This window comes from Scleropages formosus, chromosome 16 (assembly GCF_900964775.1).
Source record: "Scleropages formosus chromosome 16, fSclFor1.1, whole genome shotgun sequence".
Taxonomy (NCBI): Eukaryota; Metazoa; Chordata; class Actinopteri; order Osteoglossiformes; family Osteoglossidae; genus Scleropages; species Scleropages formosus.
Genome location: NC_041821.1, coordinates 2,030,567 through 2,050,525, shown reverse-complemented (window position 1 = coordinate 2,050,525; position 19,959 = coordinate 2,030,567). Strand labels below are relative to the sequence as shown.

General features: G+C 51.0%; 2 protein-coding genes across 6 annotated transcripts; one reads left to right on the top strand and one right to left on the bottom strand.

Annotated features, from left to right (window-relative positions):
• The first annotated feature begins 719 nt into the window (after positions 1-719).
• Positions 720-7,495, top strand: LOC108924323 (uncharacterized). 3 transcript variants are annotated; one of them, XM_018735631.2, is made up of 7 exons: positions 720-790; positions 1,829-1,992; positions 3,436-3,524; positions 3,994-4,332; positions 5,873-6,169; positions 6,564-6,857; positions 6,948-7,495. In XM_018735631.2, the coding sequence occupies exons 3-7, from the start codon at positions 3,470-3,472 to the stop codon at positions 7,391-7,393; spliced, it is 1,431 nt and encodes a 476-aa protein (XP_018591147.2). In that variant the 5' UTR covers positions 720-790; positions 1,829-1,992; positions 3,436-3,469; the 3' UTR covers positions 7,394-7,495. The 3 variants fall into 3 exon arrangements, with proteins under 3 accessions (XP_018591147.2, XP_029114743.1, XP_029114744.1); XM_029258910.1 differs by having other exon boundaries at positions 1,788-1,992; XM_029258911.1 differs by lacking the exon at positions 1,829-1,992.
• A 1,301-nt stretch (positions 7,496-8,796) lies between these two features.
• LOC108924466 (palmitoyltransferase ZDHHC2-like) lies at positions 8,797-19,888 on the bottom strand. Of its 3 annotated transcripts, none has more exons than XM_018735817.2 (13): positions 17,332-19,888; positions 15,648-15,674; positions 14,995-15,089; positions 14,733-14,853; positions 13,756-13,825; positions 13,521-13,553; positions 12,849-12,969; positions 12,014-12,146; positions 11,256-11,382; positions 11,078-11,170; positions 10,859-10,983; positions 10,226-10,306; positions 8,797-9,343 (listed from the first exon to the last, which is right to left on the bottom strand). In XM_018735817.2, exons 1-12 carry the CDS (start codon positions 17,855-17,857, stop codon positions 10,266-10,268), a joined length of 1,512 nt encoding a protein of 503 aa, XP_018591333.2. In that variant the 5' UTR covers positions 17,858-19,888; the 3' UTR covers positions 8,797-9,343; positions 10,226-10,265. The 3 variants fall into 3 exon arrangements, 2 of the variants coding, with proteins under 2 accessions (XP_018591333.2, XP_018591334.2); XM_018735818.2 differs by lacking the exon at positions 17,332-19,888 and adding an exon at positions 15,773-17,317; XR_003798233.1 differs by lacking the exons at positions 8,797-9,343; positions 12,849-12,969 and having other exon boundaries at positions 12,014-12,221.
• Between the last annotated feature and the right edge of the window lie 71 nt (positions 19,889-19,959).

Here is a 19,959-nt window from a genome sequence, read left to right as displayed (position 1 = left end):
TCAAGTGCAGAGTTGCTGAAGGCCATGAAAACGACCGGTACCCCGGTTTTACACACCCCATCAGTGTAAAGAGCACCATTAACCCCTCGTGCTCCTCATTTTTACACCACACCACAGACCTCGTCGCCGTGAATCTTACAGCATGGCTCTGAAGGTATGAAAGGTCTCCCTGTTATCATTTCTGTCTATTACCCTATTATTTATTGCACTGGTCACATGACCCCCCCCCCCACTGATGGGAAGATGATGCTGAGATAATGATGACCGTTATGAAGATATAATAGAAGATATGTGGATTCTTCTGGACAGCAGATTGAATCTACACTGACAATGTTTGAGAAAATGTACAACAAGAGTTTTGAGTCCTCGACTTGTTTTGTGAGTTCGGATTTTATCCTGTACAATTTTATCGATTTTGTCAACGAAACGTGCAAAGAAAAGTATTTAGAACATATATTTTTTTTAACACTCCGCAAAAAAGTGAAACCGTGTGTAAAACCACGTGAGCGTGAGGACCCGAGGGCATCGTGTACAATAAGCGCGAGCTTAAAACACGGTAAAGTAAGTACGGCGTGCGGAAAGTACCCGCGGCCGCGTGCCGACAGGAGAACATGCCACACGGTGAAGAGCATTAAACTTATGAGCAGAACCATGGGGGGGCGGTTTGTGCCGGCATTGCGCAATAACGATGACGTCAGCGGAAGCGCTGCGTCCTCACGGCTCTTCATCAATATTAAACTCCGCGCTTGAATCCAACCCCCAGATCTGCGCGCGTCTTCTGCTTTAACCGGTGAGTGTGCAGCCCGGTACATTGTGGTAAAACACTAATCTTACTGCTCTCATTTTGTTAGGCTAGTAAAAAGGTGGAACGGGAAGGCGTGACGCATGCACGCGCGCGCTGCAACATGTATGAATTCGTGTCTGGGTAGCCGTGGCGCGCGCGCGTGGGCTCCGGTGGGGAGCGGAGCGGAGCGGAGCCCTGCGGGGGGTCGGTCGGTCTGTCTGTCGGTAATAAGAGCGGCGTTGCGGATTTTTGTGCTTAATAATTATATAAGTAACGCTGTTACTACAATTGATGACGAGCCCGACTTCTGTGTTTCTCATTTTTCCAACAACAGCGTTATTTACATTGAATGAAAAAAGCAGCAAAAACGTCCGACGCTCCGCCTCCGCTCGACACACCGACCGAGTCAGTAAACTGTTCTTCTAGCACTTTCTCCAACAAAGAATTAATAACATGCGACCATCTGCTGGCAGTTCTGTGAATCGCATCCTAAATTGTAGCGCTTTGAACCGTTTACGTGATTTTACGGCTCATCATCAATCACACAACATCAAAGAACAATAAAAGATACAACACAGTGACAGTAACAGTGACCTTTTTTCTTATTCTCATCATTACATGTGGTAAGTTGTACGTGTGTGTGGTTATGGTGCAGGTGAAACATGAGGATGATGATGATGATGAGGAGGAGGAGGATGATGGCAGGTCACTTTGTCAAGGGGCTGAACTGGTGGGTTGGGGTTAGGCTAGAACCTTAAATGTGATTAATATACATTTATAAACTTTACAAAGTGCTTATGATTTGGATTTGATTTCCAAAAAAAAGTCTTCTATGTATAATACACATTTTCTATTAATTCTACGCTTGTTTGTCTATCGGTATGATATCAGAACACGAAATAGCTTGGAGGTTCTGTTATTTTCAAGTTATTGTTCCAATTATTAAAAAATAAAAGACTGACAGAAGTTGAGTTAGACAAAATATTCTTTTATTTTTCCCCAGTAAAATGAGTTTCAGTGCAGTGACTCCGTGCGTCTCCACAGCTCATCTCTCGGAGTCCACAACGCTGAGTCGAGTGGCTGTTGACGTGAAACGCTCCGCCATCCTGCCCTGCACTCACACCGTCCACAAAGGTCTCATTGAGGTCACATGGAGAGCAGGCAGTGAGGAACTGGTCGCTTCTTACCTGCAGGGGAAATCGGTACAGGTGTGGATGAAATGCCATTTCCTTGCACCTTTCGCTCAGTTTCTCGCCGCTCCATGAAACCCGATCAACATGTTTCTTTGTCTCCCTGGGAAGTGTGAGAAAAGACGGCAAGCGAGTCCTCTCCTGTCCCGTCTTGTCCTCTCCTGTCCCGTCCCTGTTGACTCACACTGTCAAGGTGCAGCACGCACACAGCCCACTTCCTTCTTTTGTGCTTATTTCTAAGGTGATTGTTGTGAACTGATTACGTCCTGGATGCTGGAGACGGACGGATGTATTGATCAGTGTCTCATGCAGTGGACACAGACGTACGTGAGGCTGGACAGTAAAACAACGACGACAAATTCTAGTTCCTGTTGTTTCATCTGTTTCTCGCTTTTGTCCACAGTGACTGAAAATGTTGCATTTGTCCCCTAAGGTGTTTACACTGATTTAGCCAAATATATACAGCTGGAGGGGGGTGCGGTGGCGTAGTGGGTTGGACCGCAGTCCTACTCTCCGGTGGGTCTGGGGTTCGAGTCCTGCTTGGGGTGCCTTGTGGCGGACTGGCGTCCCGTCCTGGGTGTGTCCTCTTCCCCCTCCGGCCTTACGCCCTGTGTTGCCGGGTAGGCTCCGGTTCCCCGTGACCCCGTAAGGGACAAGCGGTTCTGAAAATGTGTGTGTGTGTGTGTGTGTGTGTGTGTGTGTGTGTGTGTGTGTGTGTATACAGCTGGGTCATTTTCACTGCATCACTTCTGGAAAAGTACCTTGATCAAGGGCACTAGAGCACAAGGTGGCATTCAAACCCAGGTCCTTCAAGTGGAATGTGGCCCCTCTAAGCATTGTGCCACCTGCCGCCCCACGACGATCACATCATGTTACACAAATTAGTGTAAATGTGCTGGACAGGGGCTGGAGTGGTGGTGCAGCAGGTAGCGCTGGTGCCTCACAGCTTCTCGTTCGCGGGTTCGAATCCAGCTCGGTCTCCGTGGAGTTTCCCTCCGTGTTCACGTTTCATGTCGGTTGGTGGCTGCAGATCACCTGCTCCGTGTGTGATGTTGCTGGGATGGACTGCCGTTCCCTGTCTCGCACCCTCTGCTTCTAGGACACGTTCTGAACCACTTGAGGCCACATCGTTCTGGGGTCTGTCGGCTCTCGCCGTGTATTTGGCAAAAAGTTGCAATATCTTCGTACTGAGGTGTGTTGAGGGCTGAAATTGAAATTCCCACTTGTGTTTCTCCCCATCTTTTCAAACCAGTTTTTCCCCAAAGCTGCACTTGTCATGTGTTCTTGCCTGGTTACTGTGCTGCTTTACATCCTGTGTCAGCGCTCCTCTGCATGGTGGGGGGTCTTTAAAAAGTGCCGGGAAAGGCGGGGGACTTGCTCTCGGTAACCCATCCATCGGTGCGGCAGTGATTCCAGCCGTGTTTGTGGTTCACTTTTTACCTGCCGAGTGTCCTTTTGCAGGTGCCCCACTGAGACGCACACTTCTGCTGTCCTCATGAAGTCCAGCGCTCTGCTGATCGTATTCTGTCTCTCTTTCATCCGTCTCACAGGTGAGCGCTCTCTCCGTGCGTGCGTGCGCTGTATGGCAGCACCACTTTGCGATACAGGCTTCGAACCAACCGGTTTCCATCTGAAATCCCACTGAAGGAACCTGTCGTTGAACCCTAGAGTGGTACTTACCCTGAATCGCACCAGTGAAAAACAGACATTCCACATTAATGGAGGAAACTGATTTATCAAGTGTGACAAATAGTGAAATATCGGCAGGACAGTTTTATTTTACCACAGTGTGTCGGAGGTACGACACATATTTCTGTATACTGTATACCGTAGTAAGTCACATGATGAATGGACTCCTGTTTTTAGGCTCATTGCAGATTCTGGGAGGAAGGTGAAGTGGGCGTGTGGGTTTTGGAGAATCGTGAGCAATACGTCCCCCGAGGACCTGTAAACCGCCGCGAAAGAACCGAGACACGAAACGTCTGCGGCTGCTGATCTGGTCTGCGCTTCTCTTCTCAGGGTCTCCCTCGCAGTCTTTCACTCATGTGATCGCAACCCCCAACGGCACGGTCACCCTGCCCTGCAACGGGACCTTCCGCAGCAAGTTGACCGCGGTCGTATGGGAGTCGGACGGCGGAGTCCGAGTCGCTCGTTACTACCAAGGGAAACTGGAACCAGGTCCCGGGTTCGAGAACAGAGTCCATCTGTCCAAGGAGGGGATTGAAAGCGGAAACTTCTCCCTCACCATCAGCCCTGTCGAGTACATGGATGGAGACTTTTTCAGTTACAGATGCATGATCAAGACCGGGAAGGAAACAGAACTTCGGGACTTCGGGGATGTTCGACTAGAAGTGTTAGGTGTGTTTTTGTTTTCGGAATTATTTTAAACGGGGACCAAATTCAGAGACTCTCCACAGATCACACTTCAGTAAAACACTGGAATAACTACTTGTAACTTCAAATCACTACATGGACAGGTTGATTGATACTTATATTAAATTTGATACATCCGTTATCAACAACCATTGACCCAGTGCAGGGTCATCCACTGTGCCATACTGTTCATTTACCACAGTACTGTACTACAGGGTGAACCTGCAAAGTTAGCCTTCTACCTGTGTTACCTTGAGCGCTGGAGCAGTGCTTCTCAGCGCTGGTGCCGATATGCCGCTGTGTGTGACCGTCCGTAGGATTTCGGCTCTTCGTTTGGTGTTTCCATGAGCTGTCGGGATGAATCCGTTAATTTCGAAACACGTTGAAGGAAATGCCCCAGTAGAATACCTGTGGGGGAATTGTTAGCGGTGTGTCCACACACCTCGTTTAGTCACTTGATATCTGCTGAAAAATTAAGCAAAATCATTGCTCACTTTGATTATTGTTCCTTATAGAGCTGTGCATTTGTGTAACTTTATACAGGGCAAGAAGCGCTTAGAAGGCTGACAGGTAGCTGATAAAAGTCCAATTTTAATAGGGACAGAATGAGCCTGGAACACAAATGCATCGTTTATCAGTTCATTAAATTCTTCATAAAGTACTTTTCTCATCACAGGGACACACAGTTAAAAAGTAAAGAAGCAGTGAAGGCAGCAGCTAATGAATTACATTGAGATGCAGACACGGGCAGCTGAGGAGAGGAAAACAAAAACCTCCCAGGCTCACGAACTGGGGAAAAAGCAAAGAGCTGGGAGCACTGGAGGTGTTTTCCTTCCAGTTCCTTGGTCTATGGAAGGATTTGCAGAAGGTAGACAGAGGAGGTCAGTTGTGCAGAGATTGTTTAAAATAATGCTCATCCATCCAAAAAGGCATGTCTGAGAGACGCATGCCTTCTGATAGGCAGTCCGAGACATGAGAATTGAAAGGAGGAAAGGAGATGTCGGTTTAGGCATCATCTGCTTGAAGGTGCTTTGAAAAGCTGTGAGAGGTGCTGTGTGTTGAGAACGGGAGCGGTCCCAGCACTGAACCCTGAGGTACTCCTGTACTGAAGATAGAAGGAAAGGAGACTCGAGGACCTGTTCAGCTGTGCGCCGGAGGTACCGAGGTCTTTACGTGTGTAGAGTAGTAGACTGTTAACCGCGTCGAGGGGCGGTAGCGGGTCCAGACGGACGAGGAGAGATGGCAGAGGTGCGGCATGTGTTGAGCTAAGTGCGCTGAGCACTGACTAGAGAGCAGATTCCACTGAGTGGCCTTTTCAAAAGCCTGACCGGACGGGATCCTCAACCTCGTTCTCAGACGAGGTGTATAGTATCTGTACGGAAAAATAAAGGTTGTTATATTTATGTACGTCACACAGTTTGAACATGAATGAGTCCTCTGCTGTGTTTGCTTTAAATACTTTTGTCTCCTTTGTTCCTCTTTCTGTCCCAGTGATCTCACTCTTGTCCCGTCTCTGTCCCCCTAGAGCCCAGAGAGGTGTCCGCGCTGGTGGGGGACCCCGTTTCCCTCCCCTGCTACGCCGCTGTGGACGGACAGCTTCACGTCCGCTGGGAGAAGGACAGACAAGTTGTGGTGGAGGTTCAGTCTGGAACCTTCCATCATGGTCCCGGGTTCAAAGACAGGGTCACTCTGTCTAATGACAGGATTCGACATGGTGACCTGTCCCTGTCCTTCAACACGACACGTGGGTCGGACCAGGGCACCTTCCGATGCTTCTCCGGCGGAAAAGGGCAAAAAAACATAATCGTTCTCTCCGTTAAAGGTATTAATTATTAAAATTATTTGTGTTGTTATGAATAATAAATAATTATGAGCAACTCATTGCTTAGCTGACAAAGAGACTCGCAGTATTTTTCTCATTTATACAGCAGAGTGTTTTTTACAGTTCAGGTTAATTACTACAGGGCTCAAATTTATCATAGCAGTTGTTGGAAGTGGGAGCTGAACCACCAACCTGCTGGTTTAAAGACCATAAAGTTAACAACTATATTAGTACTAAATGTCACTTGGCTGATGTATCGATGCTCTTCTCATTCTAAAATATCTCCATGTAAAGTTTCCTTCTGTTCCTTCTACTGGTCACAGGTGTAGTTCCTTAACCGCTTCTCCTCCTGCTGGTGGACTCATAACCTCCTTCTCTGCTCTGCTCCTCTCAGCCCGTGAGGACAACCTCACTGTCTTAGAGGGTGATTCCATCACCCTGCCGCTCCGCTCTACAGAACCAGTGAGAGTCCAGTTCTCCAGCGCTGGTGATCAGTCGACTGGCGTGTCTGTGTGCGTGGTGGAAGGAGGTTTACCGCGGTGTGAGACACAGTACAACCACAGGGTGTCCATCCAGAACGGGAGTCTCCATTTGCAGCAAGCGTCACCATCTGATAGAGGTGTGTACAGAGTCATGGACCGCAGGACAAACGACACCATCAGCATCTTCACCGTGGATGTTATTGAAGGTATGACGTGTCCCCCGTTATGTCTTCATTTGTCCTTCTGTTGGACACTGGTCACATGACCCCCCTCCCACCCTCCTTCTCTTTGGACAGATTGGACACTTGCAGGATTTATCGCGGGGTTTTTCCTGGGATTTTTTCTCCGCCTGGTTGAAGACAAGATGTTGATCCTCCGGCCGGACCTGCGGCTGCTGCTGACGATGGTTCTGTCGTTGATGCCAGTAGTGCTATTTAATCAGGTGCAGCTAGAAGGACAGCAGCTGAAGGTTGAGCGGGGGGTCCTGCTGGGGGTGATCATGGGGCTGGTGATGGGGGTGGTGCTGCTGTTTTGTGGAAAGATGGCGTGGCGGTGGGTGCGTTCGCACGTCTCCGGGTTTCGGAGGCCGAAGGATGACGCGCGCCTTTCGGCGCCTTCTGCGTGCGTGTGCTCCTCCCCCCCTGCTGAGAAGCTGCCGGAGAAAAGGCTTCCCCGGGAGGTGATGGGGGGCCCGGGTGATGAGGAGGCCTCTCGTCCCCTGAACGGCGAGGCCAAAGCCTAGAAGGCGCGACTGCGGTTACTTCATGTGCAGAACTGGGCAAAAAAAGCTGTAAAGAGAAAAAAGCTTCCAAAAATAATGCTCTTAATTAATTAACTTCCTACAAAGCTTAGTAACCATCCGTTGTCAGCAACCGCTTGGCGTGGCGGGTTTGGCCGGGTCCCGCTCTCTGGCGGGTCAGGGGTTCAAATGCTGCTTGGGGTGCCTTGCGATGGACTGGCGTCCTGTCCTGGGTGCGTCGCCTCCGGCCTTACACCCTGCGTTGCCGGCTTAGGATCCGGTTTGCCGCGACCCTGCTCAGGACAAGCGGTCTGTGTGCGTGCGTGCGTGCGTGCGTGCGTGCGTGCGTGCGCGCGCACATACTTTTTCTTCAACGATGTACAAAACCCTTGCTGTAACACTGTACCTTTTTGCAAAAGAAATGCTTGGAAATCTAAAATACGTATTTTCCCATTGACACCGACGCAGAAGACATTAAATAAGTGTGTAAAACAAATATTTCTCTTAAACATCTAAGCGTGTAAGACTTCTGCGCAGTCCTGTAGAGCAGGAGAAACGCTGCTGTTCAACCTGTTTCACCGACACTTTAACGGTCTGTGTGTCGCATCCGCATTTATACAGCCGAGTCATTTTGTCTATGGGTTTTTGTGAAATAACCCGTTTAAAATAAATTCAACCTTTTTTCTTCTTTTACTGACTTTGCTGTTATTTATATATATTTACATTTATTCCTTTGACATTTTCTCCAAAGTCATGTGTAGTAATGTACTTAACACTGATTTACCCATTTATACAGTGCAGATGTTTTTACTGTTTCATTTCAGGGTAAGTACCTTCATTAAGGGAACTACAGAAGGAGCTGGGGGGGGGGGGGGGGGGGGGTGTGTGTGTGTGTGTGTGTGTGTGTGTGTGTGTGTGTGTGTGTGTGTGTGTGTGTGTGTGTGTGTGTGTGTGTGTGTGTGTTAGTTACGCACAGTGGCAGTAACTGCTGGTCCAGTGTAGGGTTCTGCTGGACCACTGCCAGTACCAAAAGTGAGAGAGGATACACTGAGGACGGGACACTGGTCCATCACTCACTCGCACACACTCGAAGGTCAAGACACTGAAAACATCTTTTTATACCATCACCTGTACAAAAATCCCACACAAACATGATAAGTGTCTTTATCTGACACTCGGTTGATTCAACTCCGTAGGATACAAATTTATATTTAAATACGTTACTTCTACAGTTATTTTTTTTAGACACTCCATTACAAAGAGGTGTGTGTATTTTAGTGTGTTACTGTGCTTCCGTTCCCATGTTCATCAGCCGCTGCCCACGTTAAGTCTGTGCTGGAAATGATGTACAGAAGTGTATGGATTTGAGAAAAAGGCTTTATTTCTTTTTAAAATATACACATTTCTCAGTTTAAATTCTGTCTAACAAGGCTGTTTAATCCACAAGCTGGTGCGTGTGTGTGCGTGCGCATGGACACACGTTTTGTTGGCGGCAGTAGCAGGTTTGAGTCGCAGGGACAAGGGACGCCGAATGTTGGAGCCCAGTCTCGTCCCTCTGCAGGGAGTCACTCTGAAGGGGTCTCTCAGCCCCCCGACCCCGTGGACACAAAATTTTTTTGACTGAAGTGCTTCTGTGGATCTCGGATCTTCTCGGGTGATCGGGCGAGCAACCCGAGGGCCAGAAGAGCTCCTTGCGGATGGGACGGGCTGCCGGGACGCGCATCCTCGCGGGTCGGGGTCCTCCTCCGCCCTTCAAATCGGCCGAATCCGTTTCCGTAAACGGACGTTCCGTGGAGCCGCTCTCCAGCCTTGCCGCCCGAGTTCCCGCGAGGCCGGGCGGGGCACAGGGTGGCAAAGAGGCCATTCGGACAAACGGGTTCTGCCAAATCAAGGGTCCCCAGTGAAACAGAAGATGATGCCCTGCAGACCGACGCCTCCTCCGTTCTATCACACCTGGACACACACAGGAGTGTAACAGTTGGACATTAAGACCAGTTAGGACTGGTACATCCTACTAATCTTACCATGGTGAGCCAATTCTTTACACTGAGATCCTTTCCATGAGGGACCGAGGTCTCTGGATATTTGGGTTCTCCAGCTGATCAAGGGACCTGATTGTTTCACGTTGCCGCCGCCACCACACACACACACACACACACACACACACAGAGAGAGGTTGCTGAAATCAACCATTCCTGCATGTTAGCTGATGGACACACATCCCGAAATCCTTTACGGTGCCGTGATCATAGGTGGTCCCACTCACCAGAGGACCAAAAACTCCGTTACATGTCCTTAAATACCTTTCTGCAGAAACAAAACTTTTCAGAGTAGCTTTTCGAATTGACGCCTCTTTACTGGAGTAAATTTATAAAGAAAAAACACCCTTTGCTCTCCTCCTGTTGTGGAGACAGTCTGGTAACTGGTCACTAAGTAACTAAGATAACTGGTTTATTTAAGAGGTAAGTGCATATTTTTCAATGAGTTAAAAACCTCCTCAGAACTGCTGAATCCCTCCCACATTGAAGAAGGGTCTCGAACCCATCTCTTTGAGAGCCACTTGTCTCCTGATCCCCTGACAGCTCCATCAATGAACCCAACACCATCTGCCATGATATCTATGTATTTGCTATTTGAATGTCACTCCTATAGGAGCTACTGGAGGGATGTGAACCAGCAACACGGTGGTGTCAGATACACAAGCTGTGTCCACAATCCAGCGAATGTGTCTAAGCTCTTTTGTCTGTTGTTGATGCACTTTTGTTCAAACCGACTTGCACATCTAGAAAAGTGAAGAAGTGTAAATGTATCCAGCGGAGGGTGGAGAGCGCTGACCTTTGACCTTCTGTCCGGGGTTGAAATTCTCCCCTTCATGTTAGGTCTCCTTTTCGATCGTCATTCCCGGGTTGCTCGTACCTGCGACACGCAACAATGGGGCGAGTCAGAGGAGGCAGCACGGGACCCAGCTCTGCGCTCCAGTGTGTCGAACCTTCAGACTGGTCCTCGTGGTAAAACGCTGTGTTCCCGAGGTGAGCAGAAGGTGCGTTTTCACACTGCGGACTCTCCGGCTACAGAAGACACTCCCCGAGCGCCGCTGAACAGCGTTTCTACCACTGGGCTTTACCATCCAGACTTTTCGGCACCCATGGGGGGTGGGGTAGGGGTGGACCCTGTACATTAATTCTGTGAATATTAATGTTTATTTACTCTATTCTACACACACACAGATACTTTAACACTGTAAGCAGTATGTGATAATCAAACTTGCTATGAACCCCGATTTCTGCTACAGTACATGTCCTGGTCCCTCAGAGCACCTGGGGGGGGTGCTAGTCTGTGCTGTTTTTTTTTTTTTTTTTTTTTAACCAGTACTGTTGTACCGGGATACTGGACACTCACTGCCGGAAGAACCTGATGCCACTACAAGCAGGCCGATCTAGTTCCTCTATATCTACGTCTCCAGCGTACCTCTCTTGCCCCGCGAGTCCCTCTGTTTGCCACCATCGCTCTCGGTCTCAGACGACCCGCCGCCCAACAGCCAGGTCTGGGACCCCCTCGCTGGCCTGGGGGGGAATGGGTGGGCTCCTCCAGGGCTGTCAATCAAAGCACAGACACACACCAGTGTTTCCAGATGTTTCCAGAGAGCAGAACGACACGATCGTCACTTTTTTCCATATAGAGCCTCACCCAACCACTGGAGGGCGCTGCCCGGCCGGCACGGGCGCCTGCTCCGGGTCCTGGCTCACCAGGCACGTGGGAAAGGAGCAGCCGTCGCCGAGGCTGGGGGGAGGGGGAGTGTCAGTGAGCGTGGAGCTGCGATGCGCCACCTATGGCGTGTGATGCTGTGGCTGAGCAGTGCGTTTACCTGGAGAAAACGGGCAGCGCCCAGTACTTCTTCTCGTCTCCAAACACCTGGCGGATGTTCTTGGACGCCCCCAGGCTGAAGCCGTTCTTGTTGGGTCCATGCTGGAACACCGGGGCTCGGAAGGCCTCTGGCGGGAGGGTAAAACACACCGTACAACACGTCCACGTCCACTCTGAGCACGTGACACAGAGCGGGGTCACCACACAGCCCCCGCAGCCAGGAACCTTAAAGGCCTGTCATCGCCATCATCGCCATCATCATCATCACCACCACCACCACCACCACCATACTGTGCTGTCGCACTAAACAGCCCGTTAGACACGTATTTGCTGGGCGAAAGTCAGCACTCATTATTACCGAGTCGAAATATTAGTGCTCTGCCACAACAATGTGCTTTTTTATTTCTTAAATAAAATGTGGCGTATCGATCGCTCGCTGTACGTTTCCCCCAAACACTCAATAACCCGACTCTCTAATTATTCTGGAACCGATGTGTGTCTTTTCCAGTCCAATAGGGCAGCTGTGGGCAATTCATCAGCCCTTAAAGGGCCAGCGGGTCCAAGGAGAAGCGCTGTGCAGGGAGCAGAAAGGTGCTGGCTCAGCCATAGGGGGTCGTGGTGACGATGATGAAGACCCGACCGCTGTAAATTAGTCTCTGAAAAAGGCGTCGTTCTGTAAAGATCTGTCGGTGGAGAATTAAGGGCTCGTTCTGGGAAACGGCAGGTGGCGGCGGCGCAGCTCTGCGGGTGGAGGTTTACCGAGGGTGGAGCGGTTCTTGCACACCAGCCAGCAGTGGTAGCTGAACAGCGAAGACAGGCTGATGAAGAACATGGCGGCGGCAAAGAACAGGAACATGATGTGGAACTTGGCCTGGGTGTCCGGCAGGCTGTTCTGAGGACGTCACAAAAGAGACGGGTTCGATCTGCTGGACCGGTAGGGACCACTGCAGCCGCGCGGGGGTTCGGCCTAATAAATAAATGAATAAAAGCAACTAACGGCAGGGGATGTTTTTTAATACCAATAAAGCACATGACATTATTTTTAACATCTTGGGAGGCACAAGCAGATGGGGGGGGGGGGGCTTGGGATTCGAACATATTACCAAAGAGGTGCACTGCAGTTTTCACAGGGTCCATCCAGCAGCAGCTTCGTGGCGATTATTGAAGAGCATTTAGTGCATTAAGTTTCCCTTCAGCTGGCACACAATACACAGAGCGCTCCAACACTTCTGTGTTCTCATGGGCTCCTCGTGTTACTAACAGGTGTCACACATTTTCGAAAACACAATTTCTGCATTATTTAACTTGCATATTTTCACATTTTCTTCGTCTGCAGTGGAATGAACGCAACCTGCGTTTAGCCTCCGAGCCAACAGATGGCAGTAAAGAGCAGCCAACGAAACTGAGTTTCGAAACAACGGAGTTAGAGTTATTATTGTAATTATTGAGGGGACACCTGGAAGAGTCAGTGCATTTGGAATTCTACCCCAGTTATGATCCGGTAGCAAACCCTGAAAGTACCGCGTTTTTGAGATGAAGTCGAAACGTGGAGTTTCCACCACCTTTCAACAGGAAACGTGAGAGAAACACTTACAGTCCAGAACCTGATGAAGTACGGCATGTCTGTGGCGGTAATGAAAAGACAGTAGAGCAGAGAATACGCCAGAAAAAGCAGGAAAAACTTGTAATTGGAGAAGCCCACACAGTTGTTCACCCTGAGGAGGACAAAGGACAAAGTCAAGAAACTGTGTGTTCCCAGCGGAGACCTCACATGCGTGAGCAAGCACACATGCACACACGCACACACACCCCAGCAAGTCCCTAAACAAGCTGAAAAACAGCACCTATAAAAAAGTATTCACGCCCTTGGACTTTGTCTCGTTTTATGTTTTTACAACATTGAATCAGGGTGGATTTAATTTGGTTTCTTGACACCGATCAGCACAAAACACTCTCTCACATAAAAGTGAAACCACATCATTACACACAAGATTCATTTTTCACAAATATAAAACAGAAAATAATCAACTGGTCAGTGTGAAAAAATATGAAAAAGTCCATGCGCGGTGGGGGTGAATACTTTTCTAGGTACTGTACAAGCACTTTTGGGCAGAGTGAATATTCCACAGCTCTCCTGAAGACTAATCTGTTGCGTAGGACAACCAGCAGCAGGTGTGTCAAGTTACTCTAAGTAGCAGCTACATTTTCTCACTGGTTAAAAACCCTGAATGACCGATGAAGAGCGATGAAGACGACTGACACCCACCAGGGACAGTGGTGGTCCATCTTTAGGATGCACCTGAGGAGAAACACAGAGGACAGGACATGTTCACGGCGGACCTGGACATCGTCATTTTAGCCTCATACCGTTCGAGCTCAGCGGAGCTCCTGCGGAAGGAGCGTTCGGCCGACACCGAAATCCACGCGCTGCGGACTAAATATTGGGTTCGAGGAGCGGCTGGTCCGCCCCGTGTCTGAGGGCAAGGAGGAAGGCGCCGTACTTGTTGCAGACGGAGCAGTGGTGGCAGCGGTCCGGTTTGACCAGGTGACAGCGGTCGCAGAAGCGGATAGCTGAAACGGGAAGCACACGCTCCGTCACCGCGGTTAGTGCTCCTGCACACTACCGTCACGGCGTCACTTCAGCGCTCGGTGGACCAGAGGAAACAAAGCGTCAGAATCTCAAAACCATAACCAAAATACCGACTCAATCTTCTGTGCTATTTTACCGCGAGTTCCCAGATGTTTACAAGATGTGCACGGTAAAAAGTGTTCACGCCCCCAAGGGGCTTGTTACCGTTTAACGTATCCCGACAAGTGAACTCCGAGTTAAAAATGCGAGGATCGAAGAGATGGTGTCAAACTCCACAAACTATTCGCTGCTCCTATTTATTCTGAATTTTACTCGTCTTATATTTTGCAGTATAATGTTCAGCATTTGTATTTTGCATCACACTCTGGGACTTGCAGCAATTTAACTTTGTCATACATGTACAATGAAAACAAAGGCGAACTGAACGGAGCCGCGTCAAATCGGCCTCATTAAGTTCCTGCGACCCAGCGCTGTAAAACATGTCAACTCCTGGGGGGTGAATAATTTTATTAGTATTGTATAATTAAGAGTGACTGGGAGTTGAATATAAAGCCATAAATCAGTGTAAATGAGTGTCAATTCAATTCAATTCATTTTTATAGAGCTCTTCTCACACAATGACAGGGAGCGCTGAACAAAGGCGTAACACAAAGACGACAGCTGACTGTGCACTAGAGTAATACGTTATCAACGCAGTTATTAAAGCTATAAGTATGACTACCGGACACGGAGGAAAGTTTAAAAAAAAAAAAAAACACTCTGGGGGTCCAAGTGCCAGCGGCTGCCTCTCCTCCTGGGTATTCTAGAATAAAAAAGACTTTTAAGTCCATTTACAACTGATACTAGTGAAAATGGGTGCAAATGAGTGTGGGGGCGACGCGGCCGTACCTCCGGACGCTGTCCTCGTGTACACGGGCAGCTCTTTGGCTACCCTCCTCAACACCTCCTGGACGGACTCTGCTCGGTCTTCGCGCTCCAGCAGCTGTCTGTCCGCCGGGGGCAAGTGGAACTGTGTCGGGAGGGACGCGGAGAACACAGATAGGCGTCAGCGCCCCCCCCCGAGGACAGATGGGGTGGGGCGGGAGGCGAGGAATGCCGAAGGGACGGGTCGTCGGGGGGACGACCCGTTTCGGGGGGCCGGCGGCTTCACCTCCTCAAGCGGCATCATGGGCCTGGTGAAGATGGTCCTCCAGTAGGCCCAGACGAACATAAACAGCAGGACGTGGTACACCAGCAGGTAGGCCACTGCAACGCACGCAGACACACACACACACACACACACGCACTCAGCACATATATATCACGACTGGAAATACACTAGCTTCTCATCTTGTGAACTTTGCAGTTACAAACTTTCTAAGATACAAACATTTTTCCTCTTCGTTTATTTTAGTCGTATTTTCTTCACTATTTTCAAAATTTGTTTGTAGCAGCGGCTGTTTACCCGTCGAACACACAGGTGGCAGTAAAGAGCACCCAGGAGTGCGGGACCCCCCCAGCGCAACTCACTCCCACAGCGTTTACAGCTCATGTCTAGTGTTTCCCCGTGTGGGCGATCAGTGATAAGATGAAGAACGCCACATGTTTATGGGATGAATCAGGCGACAACCAGCACCGAATGGGAGTTTGTGGAGAGAAGCTGCTTTTACCTTACTGACGCAGGTAAAAAATGACTCTGTCGTTACGAACACATGAGTTATGAACAGACTTCTGGTCTCAAGTGTGTGGGAAAGAGGGGGTTGTGTGCCAGGTGTCAGTGACCCCACTTGCCCAGGTGAGAGTCCTATCCTGAGTCAGTCTCACCTTTCTGAGCAACGCTGTCAATGGACTCTGAAAGACAAAGAGAGAGAGAGAAATTACACTCGTCCCAAAAGGGAAACGTCTCGATGCGACGGAGACGCCTGCCGCCAGCGTCCAGTTTCTTGTACCGCGTTCGAGAGCCGCGTGCGTGCAGCCGTCCGGCGTCTCCTCCGCGACGGTCCGTCACCCGGCCGTCCGCCAAGACCAGCTGCACCGCAGAGAGCGTCAACCATTCCCTCCATTCCCTGGTAACACCAAGCGCCCACCGGCAACGTTACGGCACTTTTCACCGCGGCCTGTGGGTATTTGCGGGTGCCATGCCCGGGGAGAACGACGACTCCGAAGTGACGTCGGGGATAAAGCGCCGCTCTCGTGCGACGACGAAATACGAACGTCGGAAATGAGTTGCGAGATTCTGACCAAATATGATGGACGGCAGCAGCGGGAAGCCAGTGCCGGAGGGGATCGGACCCAAGGAGAGAACCTCGAACCTCGAACCCACTGCCAGAACCTACGGAGGACGAGCCGCTCGTTCGCGGTGCGTTTGTGCGACGTCCCTGTCCCCCCCGAGGGGACCGTAGGACACGCGTCCTCGCGAACCACGAAACCTCCCCGGCAACCAGGAACGGGCCACGCTGCACTCACATGACATGCCCCCCCCCCTTCAGTTCTCCATAATCGGCATCCCGGGGGCTTGGTGGAACGCTAATCTCCCACAGAGGAACAATTGACTGCTTGTTCCTGGGTCCGGTTCAAGCTGCAGTGTTGCGCAACACCGCGGGCTTGTGGCAACCAAGTACGTCGCATTGACCGCTGGGGGAAACTCGGTGGGGGGTGCCGGCGAACCGCGGGGGAGGGGCAATGAGGGTCAAAGGCGGCGCCGCGGTTTAGTTTAGCAGACGATCATCGGTCGGCATCGAGTAAAAGACAGGAAGACCAGACCGGCTGACAGGTTCATCCTGGGGGGGGGGCTGACGCAGCCGTTCGCTCCACGGTCCGGTTCCGGTTCGACTCGGGCCAAGACCACGAGATCGGCCCAACAACAGCTCAGGCAAAGCCACCCGCTCCTTCGAGAAGAACGAAGAAGAAAGGTGGACCCCGGTTCTCGCCGAACCCTGAACCGCTTCCCGAAAGCAACCTCCTCCGTGGCGCTGACTGACAGCAGGACCGTTAGCGGTCGACGCGTGCCGGCCGTCCACCCGGAGGCGAGGGTCGGCGAACATCCGAGTCCCGTACGTATCTCCTCTGGCCGGGGTTCTTCCGGGCGCTTCCCGTACAGCGTGGGCTGCGGCGGAGTACGAAACGGAGTATCGACGAGGTCAGGACTCGATGGGCAGAAGGTTCAGAAGGTTGGAGAAGCGAGGAAGCGCCGCGAGCAGCAGGACCACCGCGAGCTGGGTGTAGAGCATCTAGAGATGAGCACGGCCAGATGAGTGAGTATTCTGGGTCAAGGTTACATATAAAAATGAAGAAATTAAGGAAGGAAGAAAGAAAACTTTTAGGGGACTGAGCTCGTCCAGTGACAGCGACTCGAGGAGGAGGAGGAGGAGGAGGATGAGGAGGCGTCACACAGTGACAGCGCTGATCTGATCGTCAACCCTCTGATCATCTCCAGTTAGTGATCATCGCTCGAACTCCCCCTCCCCCTCTCACTCTCACCCCCACCCTCCCACGGGCGGACGCTCACCCACGCACAGCTGCAGCACGAACGCGTAGTAGGACCAAACCACGATGGCGCTGATGAACAGAACGGGGCTCCAGTAGAAAACTCTCCGACAGCCCGATCTCACGGCTCCGGAGCCCGACGGCGCCATCCGGCCGGACTCGCATCGATCCGGATCCCAGCACCCGGGCTGCGCAACTTTCTGAGCCGAACCCGGAACCCGGAACCCGGAACTCGGAACCCGGAACGCGAGGCCCCGCAGCTCGAGCGCACAGCGCTTCCGATCCTCCCGTCTCCTGCGCGCTCGGTCCGCAGCAGCAGCAGCAGCAGCAGCAGCCTGTCCGGTGCAGCCCCTCGAAGCTCCGCCCCCTCGAAGCTCCGCCCCCTTGCGGCCGCGGCCCTCGCTTTCCGTCCCGTTGCCATGACGTCCCCATCGGACGCCGCCCCGCGCGCACCCTTTGTAGACTCGGTGGCCACGTGGCGGGCACGTGTCCCGCTTTCCGTGACTGACTCTTTTTTTTTTCTCGGTGTTTGTGAGAAAGTGTGACATGTAGCTGTGTTTATTAGGCCTGGGGGCTCAGCCAGTCACGTGACAGGGTAGCTTACCCCTAAGGAAGAGTACATTTACAGTGCTGCCAGCAGAGCCCGAAGTACTGCAGTAAAAAGTGAGGGGAAACCGTAAGGCCTGAGACTGCAGGGGGAGGAGCAGCTCTCTGTGAATCAAACCAAATGTGGACGAATGAAAACTGAAGTGTAATAAATATAATTGTAATATAATTTCATAGATGTGATGACCCCGACCACATGTGAGCGCTGGACTGTACAGGTGACGCACAAAGCAGATCAGACGGATTTCCTGCTCCTTTCAAAATCATTTATTCATGCATTCGTACACGTTTGGAGAGCAGCATTCGGGCCCGCACCCCAGCGCACGCGTGACACAGCTACACGCCAGCTAGACACACGCTACACACTGTCCACGAGAGTCACGCAGAGACAGAGCAGCGACGCGGGGTCCGGAGAGGCCCGGACGGCCTTTCCGGAACATTCAGTCCCACACCAGCGAGGTCTCGCTCACAATAAAAACCCCATAAACGAACAAAGAGATTCAGTTATTATGGTCTATTTGTGTCCTGTCACACAGAGGATCGTTTTATTGCGTCTTTAAACATCTTCTTGCTTGTGAAATGTATTGCATATCGGTTTCGTCATGGAGATGCATAAAGCAGCGCAAACAGTAAAGAGCAGAAAGATACACAATGCTGCCTAATGAGACCTAAAACATGAAACACATAAAAATAATAATAATAATAATAATAATAATAATGAACTTCATTGCAAGGCTACTGAGGTCATCTACTGTTGTTGTGTTTCTACTCATTCTCATTTGTTACATAAAATGCTTCCATTCCCGAACAGAGTAATTAAAATAAATACAGTAGCAGTTGTAGACGAGTACAAAGTGTTCTGTTACTATGAAATATCAGGAATGTGTTTGGCTCCCTGGAGACGCCACTCTGGGTTCTGATCCAAACGGACCCCTCGCTGCACCCAGGCCCCGAAGGCTGCGCAGGCTGACATGCGGTCCAGGTGAGGTGAGGTGAGGTGAGGTGAGTTGAAGTGGGGTGGGGTGGGGTGGGGTGTGGGGGGAGGGACCCCCACCTGTCTCCTGTGCCCCTCCCCCCCGCCAGACTGTCAGCATCAGCTTATTGCTTTTACCGCATGAACTTAGAAAGGAGATGTCAGACATGTGACCACTTTAGGCGACAAATCACACAGCAGTGGCGATACAGCCCTGCCCAACCCCCCCAACCCCCCAACCCCCACACCGCAGATCTGTTACACTGTTTGAAAATACAAACTTGTTTTGAGAATGCCTCTAATAGCACCATGGACACTCGGTTGCCCATGATGACGGTTGCTGAGAAACATGCAGGTCGTGCAGGTCGTCAGTTTAAGGCAAACGTCCACTGTTCGTCCCTTTAAAGAGCGGAACATCGCACCAACTGCACATAAACACACATCGCTTAGGAATCGGGAGCGATCGTATCCACGTCGGACATCATGCTGACACGGGGACTCCCCCAAAGGACCCGTGTCCATCGTGTGACCAGAAGACACGCTGTCCGTGTTGCGGAGACCCCCCCCACCACCGCAGATGCGTCGCTTTGCTTTCACTGTTAATGCTTCATCTGGGATTAAATAAACAAGACAGTTTAGCTCCCTGGGGGGTGGGGGGTGAGGGGTGGGGGAGGCACAGAAATCCCCACAAGGCTGCAGGAGGATGATGTAACGCTGGATTCGGCCACGGTGAGGACACAGCTGGAGCCACGGTGGTGCTGGGGAGCTCAGGACCAGGATGCGGTCACATGTTGAGCGAGAAGGAGCTCTTGTGCTGCTGCTGCATGCCGGCGCCTCGGGGACACGATGCCTCTCCATGCTAATCTGAAACATCACTTTTGATTTGGGTTAGAACGCAGTCGCAACTTAAATTACGGCTTGTGCAGGAACTGCCGATCGGCGAGGATGAAAACTCTGTCCACGATTATTTTCTGAGATGAATATTCATGAATGAGTCGGGGGGGGGGGGGCTCCGCAGGGGTCGCGTTACAGGAAACAGAAGGTCTTTGTTCGCCCCCTACGGCTTCTCCT

Excerpts from the sequence above, each read along its gene's own strand:
- LOC108924323 (XM_029258911.1), top strand. The coding sequence starts at position 3,470 with ATGAAGTCCAGCGCTCTGCTGATCGTATTCTGTCTCTCTTTCATCCGT. Across the intron at positions 3,525-3,993 it reads CTCTTTCATCCGTCTCACAG|GGTCTCCCTCGCAGTCTTTC; the intron begins GTGAGCGCTCTC and ends TTCTCTTCTCAG. Across the intron at positions 6,858-6,947 it reads CACCGTGGATGTTATTGAAG|ATTGGACACTTGCAGGATTT; the intron begins GTATGACGTGTC and ends CTCTTTGGACAG.
- LOC108924466 (XM_018735817.2), bottom strand. The coding sequence starts at position 17,857 with ATGTCACACTTTCTCACAAACACCGAGAAAAAAAAAAGAGTCAGTCAC. Across the intron at positions 13,554-13,755 it reads CACTGCTCCGTCTGCAACAA|GTGCATCCTAAAGATGGACC; the intron begins GTACGGCGCCTT and ends GTTTCTCCTCAG. Across the intron at positions 11,171-11,255 it reads GCGCTGCCCGTTTTCTCCAG|CCTCGGCGACGGCTGCTCCT; the intron begins GTAAACGCACTG and ends CCCTCCCCCCAG.